General features: G+C 35.4%; 1 protein-coding gene across 1 annotated transcript; it reads right to left on the reverse strand.

The window, feature by feature from the left end:
• Nucleotides 1–202: 202 nt before the first annotated feature.
• LOC131667619 (bridge-like lipid transfer protein family member 1) lies at nt 203–22,270 on the reverse strand. The gene is made up of 49 exons (XM_058941158.1): nt 21,908–22,270; nt 21,409–21,703; nt 21,190–21,333; nt 20,776–21,092; nt 18,412–20,699; nt 18,032–18,318; nt 17,642–17,945; nt 17,248–17,562; nt 16,805–17,177; nt 16,220–16,735; nt 15,889–16,147; nt 15,495–15,827; nt 15,345–15,421; nt 14,916–15,252; nt 14,670–14,851; nt 14,378–14,603; nt 13,912–14,300; nt 13,666–13,827; nt 13,470–13,595; nt 13,268–13,403; nt 12,570–12,770; nt 11,857–12,119; nt 11,705–11,734; nt 11,188–11,491; nt 10,727–11,125; nt 10,138–10,650; nt 9,656–10,071; nt 9,133–9,571; nt 8,804–9,054; nt 8,028–8,725; nt 7,783–7,943; nt 7,279–7,714; nt 6,982–7,200; nt 6,751–6,822; nt 6,505–6,660; nt 6,246–6,425; nt 5,967–6,165; nt 5,516–5,892; nt 5,059–5,444; nt 4,639–4,956; nt 4,260–4,568; nt 3,990–4,182; nt 3,693–3,922; nt 3,328–3,600; nt 3,069–3,257; nt 2,783–2,989; nt 1,682–1,836; nt 1,436–1,635; nt 203–1,355 (listed from the first exon to the last, which is right to left on the reverse strand). The coding sequence occupies exons 2-49, from the start codon at nt 21,656–21,658 to the stop codon at nt 1,139–1,141; spliced, it is 15,012 nt and encodes a 5,003-aa protein (XP_058797141.1). The 5' UTR covers nt 21,659–21,703; nt 21,908–22,270; the 3' UTR covers nt 203–1,138.
• Nucleotides 22,271–23,258: the final 988 nt, after the last annotated feature.

A 23,258-nucleotide genomic window follows, 5' to 3' on the forward strand; every position in this document is an offset into this window, starting at 1 on the left:
GGTCTTTTTTATCATTATAAATTTTCAATTAACATTTGGTCAAAGCTCGAAACTGAATTAATCAAGATTACGTAAATGTTAATAGAAGCTTATTCTAAATTTTATAAGTAAATTAAAGTATTTTGTAAATCATGAATGGTACATCGAATAGAACACTAAACCTAGTGTGTCAATAAATAATGTTGTATAATAGTAGGAAAGATAAAAGTATTCTACTAATTCCTAAAACAGGATATTTTCATTTAGGAAAAATTATGAAAGAACTGTTCTCCAAGACAGAGTTATTGATAAATGTTAACGTTTTGTTCTACTTTATTTCGTAATATACAGTCATGAGCTTTAATTTTGTACATTAAACAAAGGAATTTGTCGAAGCAGTATGAATATTAAACGAATAATAGAGCCATAGAAAATTCATTGCTCATTTCATAAATCATATAAGAAACTAAATTAAATAATTATACCTTTCTTGTTATATATATAACATTAAGAAATTAATAATTCGCACAACTTATTGATACAAAGTTTATATCTTGAATTTCCAACGATTCTTTAACTACATACATATATACACAAGTTTTAAATTTGCTGTTGTGACATTAATAAATACCACGGACACATTAGCCTCACAATTTTGCTCTGGTCACAAGTAAAAAGTTTCTTACGTTCACAAAAAAAAGGGACAAAACATTTACAATAACATGGTTTTCTCTCATTTTTCAATACAATCAAAATTCGCATTAGAGTAAATCACAGTCGAACGAGCACGTATGCGCACTCACACATGCTAATATCTATTTTGAAAACAAGAATAGCTTTGTATGTGTATGTATCTGTAACAAACATGATGATTTCGTTGGAAGCCATTGCCTGTTAAAGCTATAATAACGTTTGCCATCGCTTCCGTTATTATGTTTTTGTTTTTACATTTGTTTTACAGTATAATCACTATACAAGTATATAAAAACATGAAAGAATACAAATACAAACAAAATCTTTACAATAATCTACATGCACTATTACGCCATTGTTCAATACCTCACGTCGCACGAACGATGACGTAAAATAAATGGTTTATAAAAAATATGATCAATTTTACACGATAAATAAAAGTTTAGTATGTCGATGTGTGAAAGAATTATTTTTCCTTTTTATGTTCCTTCTCGTCAGGGGTTTCATCGCGAACAGCCAGTACCATCCTCAGCATAAGAACGGCGAGTACTTTGTCCAAAGGATCCATGAATCCACGTTGAATCCACTTTGGTATAGTAATGCGGGCATGAGAAAAGCCTAGTTTTTGCAATATATAATCGATGCCATAGGGTTCTATACTTTTACCAGCCCATGATAGGAGTCTGAAATTGATAAATGTACAATTATTTGATATATCCATTGTTTCAATAATCGAAGTGTTGTTAGAATTACGGATACTTGCCTGACAGTTGGCTCTAAGTGCCAAGTCTTACATCTGTATGATCGCCAGTCTTTAATGAACATCTCGGCGGGATCAAATTGCTTGCGTTTCTTATCATCCTCGGCAGACGTGCCAGTAGCTGCCGAGGTACTTGCTTGAGCTGCACCCTTGCGCTTAGTGGGATCGGGACTGTGGGCTCTAGCGCTGTATTGCATTGCATGCTGTAAAATATACAACTATTAGGATAATAGTTACATCAGCGTGAACACAATTATTCAGATTGATAATTACCACCCGTTCTTTTTCTTTGACGTACGACGTGATAAGATCATGCAAGAAGAAAAAGGCCTCTGCGTCAACTGTTACAAATATGTGGTCCTCGAATTCAGTTATAAAGCTGCACTCTACTAGCGGCTTTTCACCTGTCAACATTTATTTCATAAGTAACCTTTCTCTAGCACATTAATTAATCCTATCATTAGCAGTGCACATTTGATTATAGAATAAGTTGCACTCGAACATTCTGCATTTAGTTTCACATCAATTAATTAACTTATTTTTAATTGAGATTTTTAAGAACAGCAATGAAAATCCTCAATGTTTTGTTTAATACAACGTAGGAAACTTAACATATATTGTTCATTCGTTTATACATCAAGGTAAACTCTAGTATAATAATTTATAATATTCAGTAACGAAATGATGATATGTAATGAATGTGAATGTATCTAATTTCATGAAATGAATTTGGCTTTTCAACAAAAAAACAAACATGCGTCAGCGTCATTCCATATGCATACAATATCTTTTTGAAATGGATATCTGTAAACGATATTATTCTATTTTTCAGGATCTACAAGCCACTAATCTTTGGAAAACACAATTGTTTTCAACATAGTACTTACTATAAAGTATATGTTTAGGCAGTCCTAGAAATACGTCAACAGAAAGTAGCACATAGTCACAGAATAGAACAGTACATATTAATTATTGATATAATTCAAATGCTCCTTAGAATTGAAGGATTTACAGAAATAGATTTTTTTAATTATTACAGACGCAGAGAGAAAAAAGACAATGTAGTAATAATTATAATACATAAAAACAGTGCGACAACATTGTTAAAGAACAATTACAACTGTTAGAAATACAAAATGGATTATTAGAGCAAGTTATTAGAAATGTATCAGTATGTTAAGTAAAAGTCTTAAGTAAACATTAAAAAAAAATATTTTTAACAATAAATATTGTACTTAAACAACAAATGTTTATCACTCAGAAAAGTAAGTGTTTAATCTGTTGTTAAATCGTACAGATCTTTTGTGTTTAGTATGTACTAAAAATTTAGTGAAAAAAAGCAAAACATACCCATTACATCCGGAGTTTTGGCAGCTTGTAAATGTTCCGTTTTTAAATGTAGTTGCAACGATGGTAGTGAGAATATGACTTCTCGCGTATGGGAGTGTTCTTGCAGTTTTCCAGTACTGGTTGATGAATTTCTTCCTCTATTACTACCAGCTGATTCCGAGGTACTTTCGGTTCTCTCTCTTTCAACGCAAGGAAAGCGATCTACAGCTATATAAAGTATATAAAATATTATATAAGAATTTAAATTAAAATCCTATCTAGTTTTTATCACTCAAACATTAATTACCATCGATTTCACTGTTGGCAAAAGCATAGTGGAACCATTCTTGTAAAGTCTTGAATTGCGGAGGAAACAGGACACTTCGACTCATCCGACAAACAGTTGCCATAGAATGATGTCTAGTGTGCTGTTCTTGTTGTTGTCCCAAACTGATAGTTAAAGTTTGAACAACGTGTACATCGCTAGCGTTGGGTGCTGTATTGAACATTTTTGTCAATCGGAGTAATTTATATATAGTACGTATAGTTATTTTCAAAACGCTTACATTCTATGCTTGGAATTTCTTGAGCTTCCGTGGCGAAACTTATACATGGTTCTTTTAACGAAAATAGTGCCCAACTCTTGCACTTAAAATTGATACCATGGAAACATGCTAGACTGATGTTAGATCCATGTAGTTCCATTGTACCACCAAGAACCGTTCCGTTTGCCGGCAAAGCAAATCGTAAAGTTCCCAATTGTAATCCAGCTACTTGGCACAGAACTCGTTGCCAATGACGATGATGTCGAGCATCTGTTAGTGCAGCTTGTGAATATGCTGTTTATCAGAGAAAAATGAGTCCAAATTTAATTTAAATCTGCAGACAAAATTTAAATCTACCTCACAAATTTACTTGTATCGCTACTTACCTTCGGCATTACCACGTTTCTTCTGTTGCCTTCTTTTCAGACTGTTGTTACTGATTCTTTGCTGTCTAGTTTGTAAAGAACTAAACACGCGTTTGCTACTCTTGAATTGTTGACTAAAGAATTCATCCAACTTGTAAAACATTTTCAGCAGGTCAGCCGTTGTGGATTTACTTATCATTATTTGTAGTTGATCCCAGCCAAGGACACCATGTAGAAATATTATAGCAGGTCTGTTAAGTAGAAAATGACACATATTAAATTGATATTCAAAATAATACACAACATTTGAACATTAACCTTCTTGTAGGCATGAATGCGCCGCTACAAGTACTACGGTTAATTTTCCATTCATCTCGTAGAGTAACGTCTAAGGATGATACTCTGCACATTAAAACACTTGTGCCCATATAATCAAGTCTTAACTCCAATGCAAACAACTTTAAGCCGACTGTATGGTCAGGTTCTGTGTCAGGTTCTTCGCGAATGTGAACTATTTAAAAGTAATAATTAATATAAAGGAAAATCCAGAAAAAATAATGATACTCAGTTGTAATATCAGAAACTTACTATAAGTGTCAATTTTGCTAAGCTCAATGATACCGCCGACAATACCTCCCTTGGCGTCTAGGCTAGAGCCTCCTAAACCAATACCTATATACAGATTTTTATGTCCAGTACTGCCGATTGACAGTCTTCCATCTGAACGAAAATCTTTGGTCATCCAAGAAACGTTTCCCATTACATTGCCCATATTCATGTGTACATTTAAGCGAGTAAAGTTAACAGCAAATAGCACCAATGTTTCCCAAGCAGATTCTCTTACTTTTACTTCGGATGACTGTTTGTCACCAGTGAAACTCCATCCTCTACCAATGTCTGATAAAAAATCATTTAATTATTATTTAGTTCTAGTAACTAAAAAACTTATTTGGATTCGCTAACTTGCCTTTCAATCGAATTTGCTTAGGTGTATCGCCATCAAAACTCAGTCTTAAATTATCTCTATTTAACTTTGGACTTCGCTCAGGAGTACTTTTCGACAACACATCGCTGCCATGGCGGTCATGTTTTAATAGAGAGCTCCCCATAGCTGCCTCCTCGCGGTTACGAACGTCGCCTTCGGAATAAGCCATACTTGAGCTAAGATCACCCAAAAATAAACGTCTAACAATGCTACGTCTGTACCAAGCTTTTGGGAAAGCAAGGATTTCAGTCAATCTTCGCATATCGTATTTGAATGAAGCCGAGCCGATGTCAACAATAGCTAAATAAATAAAAAGAATTTGAATTAACTATTGTTTTTTTAATTAAACTTTTACAGATTCAGATTAATTTCAATTATTCAATTTGTATAACTTATACTTACTTGAAAATCTTATAACAGCCCTCGGATCTCCGCTAATTTTTAATTGATCATTAGGGAAGTTCTTCTTTTTACTTCTCGATAAATGAAAGTTGACAAATTCAACATTGATGCTGAGTGAATCCTTTCTTTCGCTATCGGAAAGTGGTGACCACTGTGCTTCCTTAGGACCAGACTTTTTGCCACCGTATGGATGAAATATGTACACAGAAAAATCGGCTAGACAACCAGTAACAGAAATTCCACCAGTTGCAGAGCCACTTTCTTTGCCCGACTTGTGTTCGCCGAATTCAGTGAGATCCTCTTCAGCTCGCTTTGATGAGACTACAATGTCGAGAGACGGAAGCTGTAGCATGCATTCGACTCGTGATACAGGCAAACAGGAAAATCTGAAGGTAAAAATATTTATAACAAAATTTGTAGCTTTTGAAGAAAAATTATTTTAGAATTTGTAAATGACCTGAACGTCGACGGCTGCATGTGAAAGTAAACAATAACGTCTACCGGAAAACTGGCATAAACGTAATTACTATTTGCAGCAGTCGCAGCCCATGAACTTTCCATGTTTTCCAGAGGGAACATAGCACTCTGCCCACCTGTCTGGAAGTTCATTTTACTTGGTATGGGTTCTAAAGTTTGTTCTAAAAATCCAAGTATGTGTGGACTGATGATTGTTTCCTCAGGAATACTTTGCAGTGTCATCCAAGCGAAGAGACTGGCTTTTTTAGTACTTGATTTTCTCATTAGGGACATCGCTGATGGATTCAAAAGTGGAGTATCAATTGAAATTCTTGGCGATAGGGACTCTTCGGATACTATTTTGGATTCGTAGTGAACCTTCAATGAATGATAAAAATCAGTTACGTAGGTTCTTTGGCAAAAAATTTTTATAAGGTATAATTAAAACTTACTTTAACATCTAGACCGGGAATGTGAAATATAGTCAAATCTACCAAAGGCACGTTCGCATGATGTACATATCGTAATCTAGATGAACTAGTGTTCGATTTTTCTTTACTGCGCTCATTCTTTCTACTACTGCTTGGACTACTGGCCTGAAACTCAAATGTACCTCCTGAACACGAGCGTTCTTTCTTCATTCGACTCATTCTAAAAATTAAAGATTTATTAAATATATATATATTATTTACACTATTTAAAAAAATCATAATTATTATTGTTTCACTAACATTTTTAATTCATCTTCTTTTGTTGGATCTTTTGTATGTAAGACACACTTGCCACTGTTAATCAAAACTTTGACATCGAGTTCAAAGTCTATGTTTGGTTCTTGTGGCTTTTGAGGCAAAAAGTATGGCGAAGTAGTGCTCGAAGTTGGATCAATAACTAATGATTCTAATAAGGGGATACTGAAATAAAAAAATATATTTTAATAACATTTTCTCTTTGAATGACTTAAAGTTCTCTAAATAAAACTAAACTACTTACTTTCCCTCCATACTGTCATAACTGGACGTTGTACTCATTTCTTTATTCTTCTTACGCAATTCCACTTGCTCACCGTCAATTTCGATGGTATCGGGCCAATCTAAACTCCCTTCGGGTAAACTCAGTTCCGATCCCGCGCTAGGCAGAGATGATTGCCTAGAATACGGAAATACGTATCTCAAGATTAATTTCAAAGGTACCGATATATTAATGATTTTTATGAGATATTATTAAAATTTAACTGACCTGCAAATTGTATGAGTATCGCTAAACGTTACGCGAGGCCCGCCAAGTCCTCTTACACGCAGAGATGCTGATCTATATTTATAATAAACTTTGTAATAAAGGGTATACAAGAAATTGAGTATAAAAATAAACACGAAATTAGTATGTGCAAAAAGAAAAACGTAACATTACGGTTTAGAATTGATTCAATTTTGCATTAAGAAATAAAAATAAGAATATCGCAATATATACCTGCTTGGGCCGCTTTTCGGACTGCTTTCATAGCTTGCCGAGTTGATCGTAGTTGTATCCGATTTCATATCTTCAGGACTACCTAATTGATTTTCAGGTGTTGGCGACGGAACAATGAAAGACCTTGATCTATAAGTTTGTTTGTTATTCCCGAGACCCAATTTCCCACGAATACCCGATGGTTTTACAGACTGTCTTCTCAGCTTTTGTATCCAGTCACTATAACGGATCGCTGTATTTATAACTTGGCTAACATAATGCGTAGTAAATTTAAACAGATTTTTATGGAACATTTACCGTCTAAAATCTTTAAAAACTAGAGCTTCCAATTCACGTAAGCGCTTCATTTCTTGCTCTATAGTCCCGTGTGATGCACCAAGAGATCGTAAGTCATTGATAATTTTAGCTTGCTCATTCATTTCTTTTTCAATTAACTTCGAGCGCTTCTTAGCATCGAGCGAAGGATCAAATATGAAAGCTGGTAAACTATCTGTCCAGTTTTTCTTTTTCATTAAGATACTTTCCTGGCTGGTACTGTTGTCTGGTTGATTAGCATCGTCACTATCGTAGTCAAGAGATGCACGAGCGTCGTCTTCTTCCGAGCCAGTTAACATTGTCAAAGTGTGTCCCAGAGCAGATAACTGCTGACCAACGCTCACGTCTAAGTGAATGTCAACACCCTCCATCTGCCACTGCACATTTAGAATCCACTTTGCGTTTTCGGTGACTCGGGCTGAAAAAAGGATGTCGTGAAATAAAAATCATAAGTAATAATAAACAAGAATTAACTTTATCTCGTACCATTTTTGTCTTGTTTTTGAGCTATTGTTCTGCTACATACTTCATACGTGCCTTCAGAAACAACGCATAAATTCATAATGCTACTATCATTTACATCAGGTTTCCAATCGTCCAGTGATGTTTCAAAGTCTTCGGCGAATCTCAAGCATAGGCCAACAAATCTAAAATCATTTAAATAAATACCAGTTATTGTTGATAAAATTATAAATCATAAAACATTTGTTTCATCAATGTAATTAACTCACCTTCCCTTACTAACTAAGCTACCACTACTACAAGCAGAAATACTAGTATTCTCTAAAGTTATAACAACAGCTCCTCTAGAGTCGCCTTCGTACATTCCTCTATTCAAACCCCAATTTGCAGGTGGCAATGGATTCAATGGGATGCAAATACCCATGTCGTCAACAGTCAGTTGTAAGAACAAAGTTCCTAAATTAGGAGAGCTAAGTTGACTAGTTAATTGACCGAACGGTACTTTCTCAAACACTTGTTGAGTGGCTGTCAGAACTTCTTTGTTCAAATTTGATCGTTTCTCGTTCCAATATTCGTAAGCATTTTTATAATTTAGCCAAACAAGAATGGCTTTGTCAACTGCCATTGGCTGGATATAAATCAAAGGTCTCTTCAGAGTTATCAGAACAACTTCTTTGTCTTCTTTTTCAGCCAACTCTTCTTGGAAGGCATTTCGTAAACCAATACGAGTATTGAAGAATGCATATTGTTGAAATTCCGGATCTGCTTCTTCAAACATGACATTTTTAATAAGCTGCCCAAGACTGAGATTGATTTCGACTTGAGCTTTTCCAAATAATTTCGAGTATGGATTTGGCTGCGTAGCACCAGAAACATTTTGAACGCGATTTGAAAGTTGAAATTCGAAGGATCCTGTTTCCAGTCGTACTGCTGAGTTGGTTGGTGTTGTTGCCGTCAGTTGAATTCTCTATAAAACGTATACACTATATTACAAATATTGACTAAGCCTTTTGTATAATTAAAAAATTGAAGTGATTGCTCTTACCTTAATACGAATAACAAGTGAAAACAGGATTCTTTTTAAACTAGAAGAGGTTCCAGGTTCTTCGTCTTCAAGCCATAACGGCACTGGTTTCTCACCGCCATAAACTTTCTGCACAACTTCATTTACTTCTCTCATAAAAACTTTCTGAACAAATACCAAGTGATTCAGAAGATCTGTAGTCAAGGAATGTTCAAATATACCAATATCAGCTGTGGCACTCATGTAGCTTCCTTGTCTGAGTACAACACCATCTGAAATAATAGTGAGACAAATTGTGATTAATCTTTTGCAATCAATGTTAAAAAACGTTGTAAACTTTGTATAATCACCTGCAATTTTACTATCATTTAAGTTACTACCGCCATCCTGAATATATTCAGCAGAGACATGTACTTTCGGTAACTCTATGCTAGCTTCAGATGGCAAATTGGCTTCAGTTACTTGTAATTTTGTGGTGAAACTCAGACTATGATTTGGTAAATCAATAGTAAATTTAGCCTTGCTGCCAGTAATCCCAGAGCTATTCACTTGATCCATTTTATACTGTGCTTGTAACGACGGAAGCAGCGCTGCTGTTATACTCAGGCTTTGCAAAATAATATGGAATTGCATCACGATAGGCTCAAGAAGACTAGACACAGCTTGACATTTATCGAGATTGACTGCAGGAGCTGTTGGATATTGATGAGGACTGCTAGGCACTCCATCAGTTTCTTCAGCCTGTTGACCACGAGCCATTCGCGAGGAAGTCCTTGCTACACGTAGTTCCTGTACGAAAATTGTATATAAATGAATTATATTTACTGTAAAATGGTTTTGAATCTCTATATTACATATTTTCAATCCATTTACCTGGAGAGTCGATGACAATTGCTTGCTACCTCTTGTCATCATGCCATGCAAAGCGACAGGATGCTGAGGAATATCGATATTAACAGCACCGATTGTTAGCAAACCGCTATTCTTATCTTTCTGCCTTCTAGTGACGCTCGAATATAAGGCCTGTGATTTCCCCACTGTTACTTTGACGACAGTCTGTTGACTAGGTGCTACACCCTCCAAAAGAACAATCATCGTCCTTCCAATTTGGCCAGTCAAACTACACTCTAAGCTTGCAGGTCGAGTCTTTTTACGGCATGTTAAACTTGCATGTAAACTAGTTATCTCTGCTTCTAGTTTAAGTCCACTTAGTGTAGCTAAAAGTCTTGTTCGATGTATTCTAGCTACTCCAAAAATAATCAGTCTTGTTCGCTCACCAGTGACGACGCCTGCATCAAAATATATATATTGTAATTAATCTTTAAAATAATTAAAAATACTGTCGCAAAACTTACTTAATTCCCGAGGAGGAGGTACAGGAGTTGAGCTAGTCTCTGCGTTCAAACCTTTTTCTACGTCAGCCTCTTTAATATCGCTCAAATTCTCATACTTTTTATTTCCCTTGTAACGTTCCGTGGTGTCTGCAGGCACCGACAGTCTATGTGAGATCATTTTTGTTTCTGGTTTTATGGCGTACAAATCCAAAAGGTGATATATTGTTTTCCAGCATCTTGGCGCTATGATAGATACAGTTTTGACTTTTTCTGATAATATACTGAATTTATCTAAACCTGAACTACTTGGACTAGCACCGAAGTTTGGCGTTATGATGCCTTCGCTCAAGTTCATGTACCCTTTGACGCTTTTTCCGGTACTGCGTAATTTTTGCGTAAAGCTTTGTGGCCTTGAGCGTAAACTCGCTGACGGGGAAATCACTTTGGGCTGAGGGTTATTGGTTACGGATTTTGTTGCTACTTGCTTTTCAGCCTTTTTCATCGCTACTGTAAAATGTTCTTGTAAATCAGAAGCTGAAATCAGCACGGTATTTATTAAATACATATGATAAGCAATTTTGTATATATTAAGAAAAAATGGAAAACATACTTGAAGAGGAGCCATTTTTCGTACGAGTGGTTATCACAGTATTTGCATTTATTTTTGCGTCCGGTTGTTGCTGTTGAGCTTTTAGCTCCATTTGAGTCTCCTTAACGTTTTGATACATGTTACTAATCTGATGTAAAAGTCTCAAAAGTGGCATGTTAACTTGTTGACTAATGTAACGTATGTTTAAGCTAAAATTAACAACAGTGCTGGTGTGCTTTTTTAATTGACCTCTTGAAATATACAGAACGTTTTGTTTTTGAATCATATCGTCGACAGTCATATCTGCCATTTTTTTCACGTCAATGTCAACTCCAATCTTTTCACAGAGAAAGGCAGGCATTTCCGGCGGAATATCCAAATGAAACTTTGAACCTGATTTCTTCGATTGGTATTTGTTATCTATAAATAAAAATATAGGTAACATTTGAGATTGTCAAAGAGGGCGTTCATTTGAAACTTACTTTTTTTCTTGTCCGGAACTTTGCCGTGTTCACTAACAACAATATCGATTCTCATGGTTTCCATGCTACTAACTAAAGACACATTTGAAGCCAATGAGTCCAGAGAGGAAACGTTGTTAATATTTCCAGAACTAATGGCAGAAAGCATTTGTTGCGGCATCACCGACAAAGACGACAGTAGCGGCTCGAAGATTAGATGCGCATCCAGCAACCGAAGCGAGTCTTTCATGGTATACAAGAAAGCACCACTTTGAACGTCAGAGTCTTCTGTGTCTTCAGTCGTCATGGTATTAACTTTAGAGTCCTATTTTTATAGAAAATAATTCAATATTAGGATTTAAAACAATGAATAGTAATAAAAATTAAAAAAAAAATAGGTTGACAATATAGCACAACATGAAAAATGAAAAATGAATAAGTAATAATGGATATAAACTACGCAACCAAGTAAAACGAAGGAAAGAAAACAATAAAGTCACAGTATCTAATAAACAAGTTCGTTTGTGAGTTTATATACCTTGGTAACCTTTTGTTCGGTATGAAAGACCTGCATAAGAAAGTGTAATAGTCGTTTCTCATATGTATCGTGAAGTGAAATTCGTTATTTTATTGCGTTATAGAAAATGGATGTATCAATATTATAAAGTAAAATAGAATAAATGAACTTACCCAGTTGCCTTTGAGATTCCCCTTGTCGTGCTCCTTCATATATTCCTGTTGCTTGGCCATCCAGCTGTACAAATCCTCACCTAAATTGACGGGTTTGCTTGAGTGATTTGTCGGTGGAGAGGTGATCTGGTCTAGACTAGTTGTGCTGTGCTGACTGCCTCCGTGACCAACATTGCCACCCGAGTATATGCTCGGATTTGATCCCAGTTGGTGGTGAGAAATGTATATGTGGGGTGCTTTTTCTTCACGTAGTGTGCCGTAGCCTTTTTTTCGACAAAATTCACGTGTTACTTCATCACCTTTTTTTTCTATTTTATTTTCGTTTTATTTTCCTTTATTTCACAGATTCACAATAATGCTATTCAAGTGTCATTTTTAGCGTGGTAAAGCGTACTTGTCAAATAGTTAGTTGATACACATTGGTAAGCAGAGTTAATACGAAATTATAGGGATCAATTGGACGATCAAACTGATTTATACTACAAGCATTTGAAACACAGTACCTGGCTACGAAAAGAACGATAACTATCATGTGCTAAGCAATGGATACTAATCTACACGATCACTGTTGAGTGATAAAAATTATTGGAGAATATCAAATGATTGAATTATGTGATTTATAAGCTTTATCTTTTTTTGTCGTCAATCGCTAAAAATCGCGAAGCACATCAGGGAATCCTTTCGAGGCCAAATTTTTTAGCCGGTGTACTCACTAATGGTGTTGGGTTCCTTAGACTGATTAAAAAGTCCACCGGTGGTAAGCAACGGAAAAGCGATACTGGCTCTGGCGCTGGCGGGTACTTGAGTTGGCTGTAATGTTTTGGCTGACTTTTGCATAGGTGGTGAAGTCACAGAATCTGGTGGGCCTGGAATCGGGGAAGTTGTGTCTCGCTCGCGGGAAGAACTCACTGGTACTGTCAAACCACCGACACCGCTACCGCAACTCACCATACCTACTTCGTTTGATATCGAGATACTACAGTGTTAAGTATTGGGGAATAAGTGTCAATTAAAAGCGGTTACGGGTTAGAATCAGATCATGGAACACTTTTTCACTCGAGTTAGATTACATATGTACATTAGTTTGCATATATACAATTGATTCAGCATGGTAAGCATAGGCAGCTAAAACACATCTATAATTACTTCAAGTTTTTCTGTCACATGTGCATGGGTTTTACTTTTCTTACTAAGCAAAATATTAATGATTAAGCGCTGTTGAGATTACTAAAAAATGTTTCTTTACATCTACGTTTGATACTGCCTAAATCTCAAAATACTTTTGGTCTTTATATCTACATTAGTATCATAAGATATATAAAATGAAAGCATAAAGGAAACTTGAAATAATTTTGATATATATTGTAGCTTTGTGCAGCGGTGGATTTGAGCATCAAATTGTTGATAATACCTGACGTTCGTTCTTGACCTTTTGAGTGCAAGTGTTTGTGCATGTGATCAGCGTGGATAAGCATTGCACATTCGTCAGTCACTTCTTGCTCATCGGCATCTCCACCACTACCTTCGCCGTCGGTCATGATGTTTTCCTAAAGAAAGCAATTATTCTTTTACTTTTGCCCATAGCACTATTAAGTGATTTGTTAACATTTTACCTCCTCCGGGTCCGACATGGCAAATGCAACGTTCAACGGCTTGATGTGTTTCGTTTTGTAGTTGTGCTCCAGTAACAACGGAGTGTAAAGTACATTTTTCCATTGTCGACTTAGAACTATCACTCCCTAATAATTATTTTAGTAAATTTTTTGACAAAAATTATAATATAACCATAATCATTAAGTAATAAGTTACCTGTCGTAGTGTAGATAACGTTGGTAAATCAGCTTCACGTAGATTAGCCTCAGTAGTTTCTAGATTTGTCAGTAAAATGTAATTTTGAAGAATACTGCATAACTGACAGGATGGATCTTCTTGTAACGTCTTTGCAAGTGGTGTTAACTTTCCGTACCGACTCTGAGGTCATTTGAGCAAGAACGTTTTTTTTTAAATACGTCTATTCAATGAATCAATTATGCATATAACAAGATAATATAATACCTTCACGGGCATATGAATAGCCTGCATATCTAATGCCTCTGCCATAAGACACGCGACAACAGCCGTTGACCTGCGATACATGCAACGGAACATATGAACAACTTGAATGGCGAATCTGTTGTTCGGATTCATCCATGCATTTATTGCCGGTGAAGCAGTACTGAGTAAATTCCAATCCAATCGAGTATAATCAATTTTACGGGTGATTGGTGTTCGCGGTGGAGCAGCAAAATTGAACCACACAGTTCTCAGCTCTATTACACAAGATACAGTATTGCCACTTGCTGCCTTCGCTAGGGCCATGGCACTTGTATTCACTTGTTGCGTCGAATTGTTAAGATTCGATGGAGCTTGAATTGACTCTTGTTCGAATGTTTCCGTTGTCGAATCTACAAATATGCAACGTTATTCATCTGTACTAGAACTGTTATTTACTAAATATATATTCAAATGAAATTGTACGTACCAGCAGTATTATTGAGATCATCTTGACTTTTACTGACGTTATTATCTTTTTCAGAAATTTCAGTCTCATTTTCATTTTGTCCATTATCACCTTTTTCAAACTGAGATCTCTTTACAATTTTGAGTTTGATTCCTTCCAATCCACATTCAAACATGATAAAACCTAATTTGTCTTCTCCGCAGCCTACAGTGAATTCTTCAGTTGCTTGTGGTGGGCTTGACTGCTTCTATAAAATCAATAATTCTTTATCAAAAGGTTCACAAAAAATTACCATTAAGATAAATAAACGTACATTTTGTTTATCTTTTTCATCTGGCGGTTGAAGTAGATAATAGTCAATACATTTTAATGGGGATGTGATTCTAGTACAAGTAAACAACACTCGAGAGTAATATGATGGAATTGCCGTTATGACGGCATCCTTCAAAATGGAAGACTCGTTCCTTAATCGTCTCAATTGCGTATGAGCTTTTCCTGTAGAATATAATTAAAATTTAAATACATTGCTAAAGATTTGTCAAGTAAAATGTATACTTACCAATATTTAATGTAACAATTATTTCTTCTTGTTGCTTTTCAGAAGTTTCTATGTATACAGTCTCTCCACCGCCAATGTCAGCAACGACAGCAGTAGTCTGATGTCCTGATAAAAACGCTTTAGTGATTTTATTAACTTTTTTCTGATTAGGTAAAACCGCTGGTTTGTGAAAAGTTTGGACAATTTCTCGAGCTTGTTTTCCTAAATAGAATCTTGCCGTCACATCATCCAAGCAAATCGCAAATAATGATACACACGTTAAGTCACGAATATTATCCAAAGCAGAAAATGATATGATTTCTTCTACAACAGAAGCTTGTAATAGCGTTACGTTTATCTATAAAAAATATAAATAATTATACAATAATTTTTTTATTCTGCGTATTTCATCAGTAAGTATGCGGAATTTAATATTTTTATTCTGTTTACCTTTGGTAGAATAATACTTCCTTGTATTTGCGTCGAAATACATTCCTCATATACACTCGTTTGTAAAGCCACTTTTCCTGTAAATGAATACAATAAAAATTACAACATATACTTAGATTTATCGACAATGAAAATAAGAAGTCAATATACCATCATCATTCTTCAAATTTCTTTCTGCCGTTGAACGTTTAGAACTAGTTTGCACTTGGCTCCAATAAGATAAGCTCTGATCCTGCTTGAGTATATTTGCATCTTCAACCCTTCCAATGCATTCGTTATGCAAATGATTAAGAATCGTTAAAGGATGTAGTGTAGACAGAGTTGGAATTATTGCATCGATAAAGCGTTGAAGACACTCCAAAACTAAAGGACTTATCATAATATCAATGTCTCCTTTGAGCTTTACAATGATTGTCGTTCGATATCCAGTTTCATGTTGGGTAGCTAGAAATTCTTCTTCCCCGTGGGTTACAATTTCTTCTCCTTGTAAAATAGAATTTTTTTAATTTTCTTTAGTTTATCATAAATAGACAAACATATTTACCTTCTGATTGAATTAAAGTAGAACTATCCCATATGTATGGATGAGTTGGCGTTTTATTTGACGAAGAAGCTTTTGGTGACGATTCATTACGACTAATCATTTTCAATGACGTGAATCCTTCAGTCATCACTTCGTATTTTGGAATGTACCGTCCTCCAATGTACACGAGTCTCCCATCATCAGTTCGTTGAAATACCGGAGTGGTAAAGGCATCGCCACTACTTGGTAATGACGAAGTTGACCAGTTACTGCAACGCACCTGTGAAAATTTATAAACTTTTATAATTTGTAACATTTTAAAAATTACGCATTCAATCCCGCTTTAAATTACCTGTGACAAATGACTGACGTAACTAGACATCAATAAGGGTGAATCAACAATTGGTTTGTTCACTTGCATATGTAAATTGACTAAGGTCATATCTTCCTGAGATGATACAGCAGATATAAAACTAGTAGAAGAAACGGAATGACTATCAGATGAATCTTGTAATAAAACATTTCCATTCTCTGTTGCTTCGGTATCTGATTGGAAATTAGATGTAGCTTGAATTCGAGTACTTTTTCGTGAACTTGTCGACTGAGGCTTGGCCCGTTCTAGCGTATGAGCTTTTTCCGGAACATTATCGGCTGCATGAATTGCATTTGCGGAACTCTCGACAATAGATAAGTCCGATAAGAATTTCTTTTTGATGCACTCATTTTGATTGGGAACAATTGCAGAACCAACTAATGAGTGTCGTAAACTGGAATTATGACTTCCACCTAAGCCATGACTGGTATCTTCATCAGCTGAATAGAACGCTTCCGAATGATTTTCTGATGACATTGACACTGTTCTTTGAACCTATAAAAATCACGTTTTTCATATTAAATAAAAATTCAACAAATAATTGCAATCACATGACAATATTACCTCTTGGAGTAACTTGTCCTCTGAGTCCGATTGCACATACAATGATTGTTGTGAACCTGTCATACGTAGTGATTCACTATCCGTAGGCAGAGCTTGACTAGCTCCACTTGAGTCGATGGGACTTATCGGTATAATTGGAGGACTAGGGGCACCTTGTTGAAGTGACTCTGTTTCTTGTATATTGAAATAATCTACAGCCAATTTAGAATCAGATGCACTACTCTTGGGTGTTCTTTCGATTTCTGGAACACTTAAATTAGATTTACTATGTTGAGTATTTAACTTAGAGTCTGAATCTAATTTAGGAGGCAATTGTGCGGCGGGACTAGCATCAAATAAACGAGCATATGGAACATCTCTGGTACTGTTTCCTCTGAAAAAGAATAAATAAAATAATTTAATTAAGGTATGAAAATGAATGTTTTCATAAATAAATTAATTACCTCTGCGAAGTATACGAAAATCGTCGACTTAAAGATTTTTTGTTATTTCCGCTGAACGGACTAGTTGAAGATCCGCTAAATTTAGCACTGTCACTTTCTCCGATACCAGATCCTTTACTCTGACTGATCACAGATTTAGATCTTTCAAAAATTATTTTTGAACTGTTTGACCGGTGAGATGGTTCTCCAGATGTTGATACAACCGTATCTTGAAGTGTTACATCTTGTAAACTATACGGTGGAGTGTGAAATACTAATTGACCTTCGTGTAAAATTGATTGAGCAAATCCTTTATCTATTCCAGGTTCGAAGATTCTGCAAATGAATGTTATATCATTATTATAATCAAAACCAACAGAAAATATGAATATATATTGAAGATTTAAAAATTTACCGGTAAGCAGCAATATTGATACCTTCCTGCAAATCGTGATAACTTGGTTTGAAAAACCTTGGTCCATTTCTGTTGTTTCCGAAAAATACACAACCACCTATGCACCCGCATTTGGCGACTTTAGCACCAGTTTCTTGCGACCATAAAAACCACAATCTTTTCGTTTTCTCATCATGAGTTTTCAAATAATTATTTTGAACAACGTGTAAATTATGTTCGGGTGTTGGAAGCGACATAGCGGCTTCAATAACAATAGGTCCCATTGATACAGAACCAACTTCTAACCAGATATCAGATCCGTCACCTGCAGATATAAAAAAGCCTATATATAATAATATTTCTAGAATTTTCAGTAACTGTATATGAGAGGAAGAAAATTATCATATAAACCTGATAATCGACTGCTGGCATTGTTATGAGATTTGCCACTGGCAGTAGTATTAGTGTTACTTGTATTGGCAAAATGACCAGCTGCCGAAACGAATTGTCGAACGAGAAGTGTAGGTAGTATCGCTGTTATTCCTGCTTTTACTTGTTGTCCGTGTAAATTACAAGTTGATACACGGATAGGCGAAGCCCAGATTTGTGTAGCAGTGCCACTTTCTTGAAGGTACAAATCAATAGAATCGATAGCCACGCGATTCATTCTGTATTTGATATCTTCAGAACTGGGACACCTGCGGGATTTTTGATTTTGTAATTAAATTATTAAATTAATTAATAATTTTGTAATATGAAGTAATTTAAACAAAATGAACAATGATAGAAACCTGTAATGCTTATCGATATCACTATCTGCACACTGTAAGGGTGGAAGACCATGATGACAATGACTGGGTAAACCTGGAGGTTTCAAATTATTTTCTGAATTTTTAGCCATAAGCAAGAATGTTTCTAGAGACGTGATCAAATGATGTAATTGAGGGGAAGTTATTTTTCCACTTAATTTTCCTAACTGCACTTCAATCAACCAAGCATACTCTAAAGTCTCCTGATCCAAACTTCTACCCTCATTACTAAACATTGCATGTCCCCTAACTTGCAATGCACTCAACATCAAATGGCCTTGATTCAGATGTTTCTCTTTGTTAGATCTCGGAACGTTATCTGATAAAAGTAAAATTGCTGGAGAAAGTAAGAGCTGCAGCTGAGTTTCTCTGAAACTTTTCTTCATTTCAAAACCAAAGCGCTCCAATAGTATTACTGGACATGGTGGGTCATCGTCATTGCAATTCTTAACCAAATGTGCTTGAATATCGTGCATAGTTATTCCTACAGTAACGTCAAATGGACGATAGTCTCTTGGATCGAATTGCTTTGCTCTTGCTTCTTCGTCTTCCATCGACGTCTCAAGACTACTATTTTGAACATCACGATCTTTGTTCTTGTCTAATTTGGCGCTTGCAGAAGTGGTCCGAGACTGTTGCATGTCCGTAAACAACTGATAATCACCAAAAATATTTTCTTTCAAGTGTATAAAATGTTTAATGAGAGATCCATTAAGAAACAGCACCGAGGGACCAATTTCCAATTCGAGATTGACCAGATCAGGTTCTAATGTTGTAGGGTCAAACTTCTGAGTAGCTTCTTTAGCCCACTGCATTGTTCCTGCTCCTGGTGATTTTCTGCTTCTAGGTATTCTAATTGGTAACAACAAAAGTTCTTCTTTCTCTGGTGTTGTGATATTTGCTTGTGGCTGTGGACCCAACGGCGGACATGGATGATACGTATAATTGATACTTAGAGCTACAATTGGAACAGACCAGCAGTCTATCCAACCTGATCCTCTTTGACACACGTTACGCCATTTCTTATTTTTATTAAGATCTGACATTTGTTTTACACTACCATCTCGACAGAGAATTCGTGCATTTTTCTCTAGTGCTATGAATACATTACGGTTTGTGTTCACTTCTGGTAAATAAAATGCTAGATCCACGCTCTCACCTTGTATCCAAAATCGTAAAGGAACAGTTGGTGGTAGAAATTCAACAAAAGGTAATTCAAATGACAGTTCAAAGTTTTCTCCACAGAAAGCAATATGCGAATTTTCTTGATTCTGCGATGAACAATCGATCCAGTTAAATTCATTGCATAATGTAATTATTTCAAATTCTTTAAGCAACAGACTGAACTTCCATGTGTACGGCACAAAGTACATCAGATCGGGTATAGCCTTACTAGCCCAATCCATGATTAAGTCTTGAAAAAACTCTTTGTGGGAGTAAACTAAACTCGCTGTGGCTTTGCAACCAGTCAAATTCAATGTCCAAATTTGCTCATCATTCCAAATTACAGGATAATAACACTTTACATTAAACTCTAGCGTTTCACTTTCCACTAAACTACGATACTGTAAACTAGTAGTTGCTTCCAGATGTAATAATTGACCAGTGATTTTAGTTGTATATCCATCCTGAAGTACAATCCAAGGCATCGTTATTTCCAGGTATGAGCCTGCACCAACGTTAACATGAACAGCATTGGTTTCCTTATTTTTACTAAATAATATATCAATTGTTGCTTCGTTGAGTGTAGATAAACGAATATCGAATGAGTGAGCTTGTCTTTTATCACCAGGTACTGGAGCTGTTGTTACTTTCAGAGGTTGATAATCAGTAGGATAGAATAATTTATACAAATGTTCTCTTTGACGATCAGCCCAAGGTCCATAACTGAAATCTGTACCCTTTCCACATTTGATATCAATACCCCAAATAGGAGGCATAGCTTCAACCATATCTCCATTTGCTAGCCTGATCATTTCTGGTTGCTCAGGAACGACACCTGGTTCATCCATATAATAATAAAGTTCCATGTGATTTGAACTCAAAACTACAAAGCCTTCTCCCATGAAACGGGGTGGTTCATCGATCATTCCTGTATACTTTGGACTGGGAGCTAAAATAACTTTAAAATTTTCAGCCTTGCATTTTGTTATATGCATAAAATGATCATGTTGAGATGCAGCTGGTTTTGTAGAATACATAAAATGAGCTTCTTCTACATTGACAGACAATGTAGTTGGTACTAGACAATTACCAAAAACTAATCTTCCCTAGAATGACAAATTTTGTATTTAGATTCATTTTACATTCTTACTGCTAAAAATATTTACACTAGAATATACATACTGTACAAACATCTACTTTAATAACTGGTATTAAATCTCTCCAAGTCCTGGCAATAACATAAGCTTCTTTTTTCCTAATATTATCAACATGTTTTGATACATCAATAGTTGTGGATGCTGGCTTGTTTCGTTTTTTCTTTTTGTTTTTAGTGTCTGGTTCTTGATTATCAGTGTTGGTTGTATGAGTTTCCTCAGGAAATATTTCAGGTGGAAGGCCAAAAGTTTTTTCTAATTGTGCATAGAGTTCACAGCGATTGTAAACATGTAGTTCAAAACCATTTAATAAAACAGAAAGACGAGTATCGGAATGTGATAGATCTGTGATTTTTAAACAAAATTTCATCAATAACACATTTATGAATTATTTATTTATTTTTTATATTAAATCTAGATTTTAATCAGTAATTTTCTATACCTTCGGAAATATTCTTTGGAACATAATTTCTCCACCACCTAAATATAAGATATCCATCTTGAACTCTTACAGTATAATCTGTCGTAATGTAAGCAATATCTCTGAACATTATTTTTCCACTAAGAGCACACAATGTAAAAGATCCTGAAATTAAGTAGAATAAATTATGGAGCAGGATGTTTAGAATAATTTGAAATTCTACGATACAGATACACATACCAACTTTGATGTACTGGTATTTTCCAACAAAGCGATTCAATAATTTTGTCAAAATGTACCCAAGTACTCTACTGTTATAATAAGTTATATAAGTTAGCCAAGAAATAGCTGATACTAATGAACAGAGTAACCACATGAAATTACTATCCATTTTAATATTTTCAAGATTGACATGATCGGAGTAGTTCCAGTATGCTGGGGACACCCCCACCAAGGATGGAGGACTTGTAGGATACAGTACATCCCCCATAATTGTTGTCTATTATTTTTTAGCCGAGTCAAAGTTGATCATTCTCTGGAATTAAATAAAATAAATGTAGTTTTTGAATAATTCTTGCTATTTGTGAGCAAAATCGAGTATCAATAGGGATGAGTTACAAGTATTTTGTTTCCATCCATAGTACATTTTTTATGGAAATTGAATATTCAAACAAATTAATTGATCAGAGCGCCTAAATGAGGAATATAGAAATTGAAACGACAATCGAATTGAACCCACCTTCCTCTTGATAACACAAGCACAATCTTATTTGGAAGAATTCTTTTATATCTTCGTCCATGGCAATCTGTATTTTCATCTTGACATTCATGGTGTTTTGTTTACGCGCTACACATTTCAATGACGCACAAAGAGGTACTTAGTATTAGCAATAATTAATCGTAGATAATGCTGCTGTGATAAGGGGTAGTGTTTTTGGGTTGTACTTCATGCTCCATATCAACAGCTATGTCATAACATAGAGCAACGCATTTTACATGGCGTACAATTAAAATACTTGAGTAGACGCTTTGAACGGCGTGACGAATGCAAATGCACTAAACGTATGCAATGAACGAGTGCATGAGGACTTGTAATGTTCACGCACACACAAGTAATCACCCGTCTATCTAATAACTACGTAAGCAAAGCAGACGTCGATTCATCAGAGATTGAGGTGTGTGTGTATACGTGTATAGAGACACATTAGCACTTTTTATAGGTTATGTATTTCTCTGCGAGTTATCTCGAGAACAGGCAAATGGGGCTTTGACAGCTCAGACATAAGTAATGTACTGTTGAAGTACATACAACAACGTACTACTCTTGTAAAAAGTTATTGACGTGACAAGGATAGAACACGCAAACCTATTTGCATTTATAGAGTGAAAAGATCAGGGGAAAGGGGTAAAGAGGAAAGGTGCAAGAATGTCAGCCGTTGGTCCAAGATCTGCAGGTGGTAACTCTATAAGGTTGAGTTGACTGCTTCCAACGCCCCCACAATTCACAGGTGGGCACAAGCTACAACAATGTGTTTGAAGACGATACGTTCTCTCAGTGGATAATCAATCGAACATTATGGTATCGTTACGAACTTATAAATACATTTCACGTGTTGTAATATATTCACATATCGCGTTTTATTGCAATAACTGCAACTGTTTTATTGTAATAACTATAATTATGGTTGGAAGTTTCATATATGAATTACCTATATGGGATAATGTGATGTATAATGGTGTTGTCAACAGTTTGCGTTTGTATGTGTGTCGTTTGAAAACTGCGATAGAACTAGAAATTTTATTTACAATTAGAACTCGAATAATTTATGCGCACGTTCGGTATAATAATAATAAATAATCATTAAGTAAGCCAAGTGTTACGCAACAGTCTAATCGTACCGCAATTTGGATGAGAATATATTTACAAATGCAGCTTTTCCATTATTTGTGTATCATGTTTTCTCGTTAAATAAAATCCGTTCGTTAAAATGCTTGTTAAAATCGAATGTTTATCGGCGTATGAAAATAGTAGTAAAGTAGAGAAAAAATTCCCTGTTTAAAATGCATTCCTTTCTCGCAACTATAACGGC

This window comes from Phymastichus coffea, unplaced genomic scaffold (assembly GCF_024137745.1).
Source record: "Phymastichus coffea isolate CEN01 unplaced genomic scaffold, Cenicafe_Pcof_1.1 PCOF00068, whole genome shotgun sequence".
NCBI classification, from domain to species: domain Eukaryota; kingdom Metazoa; phylum Arthropoda; class Insecta; order Hymenoptera; family Eulophidae; genus Phymastichus; species Phymastichus coffea.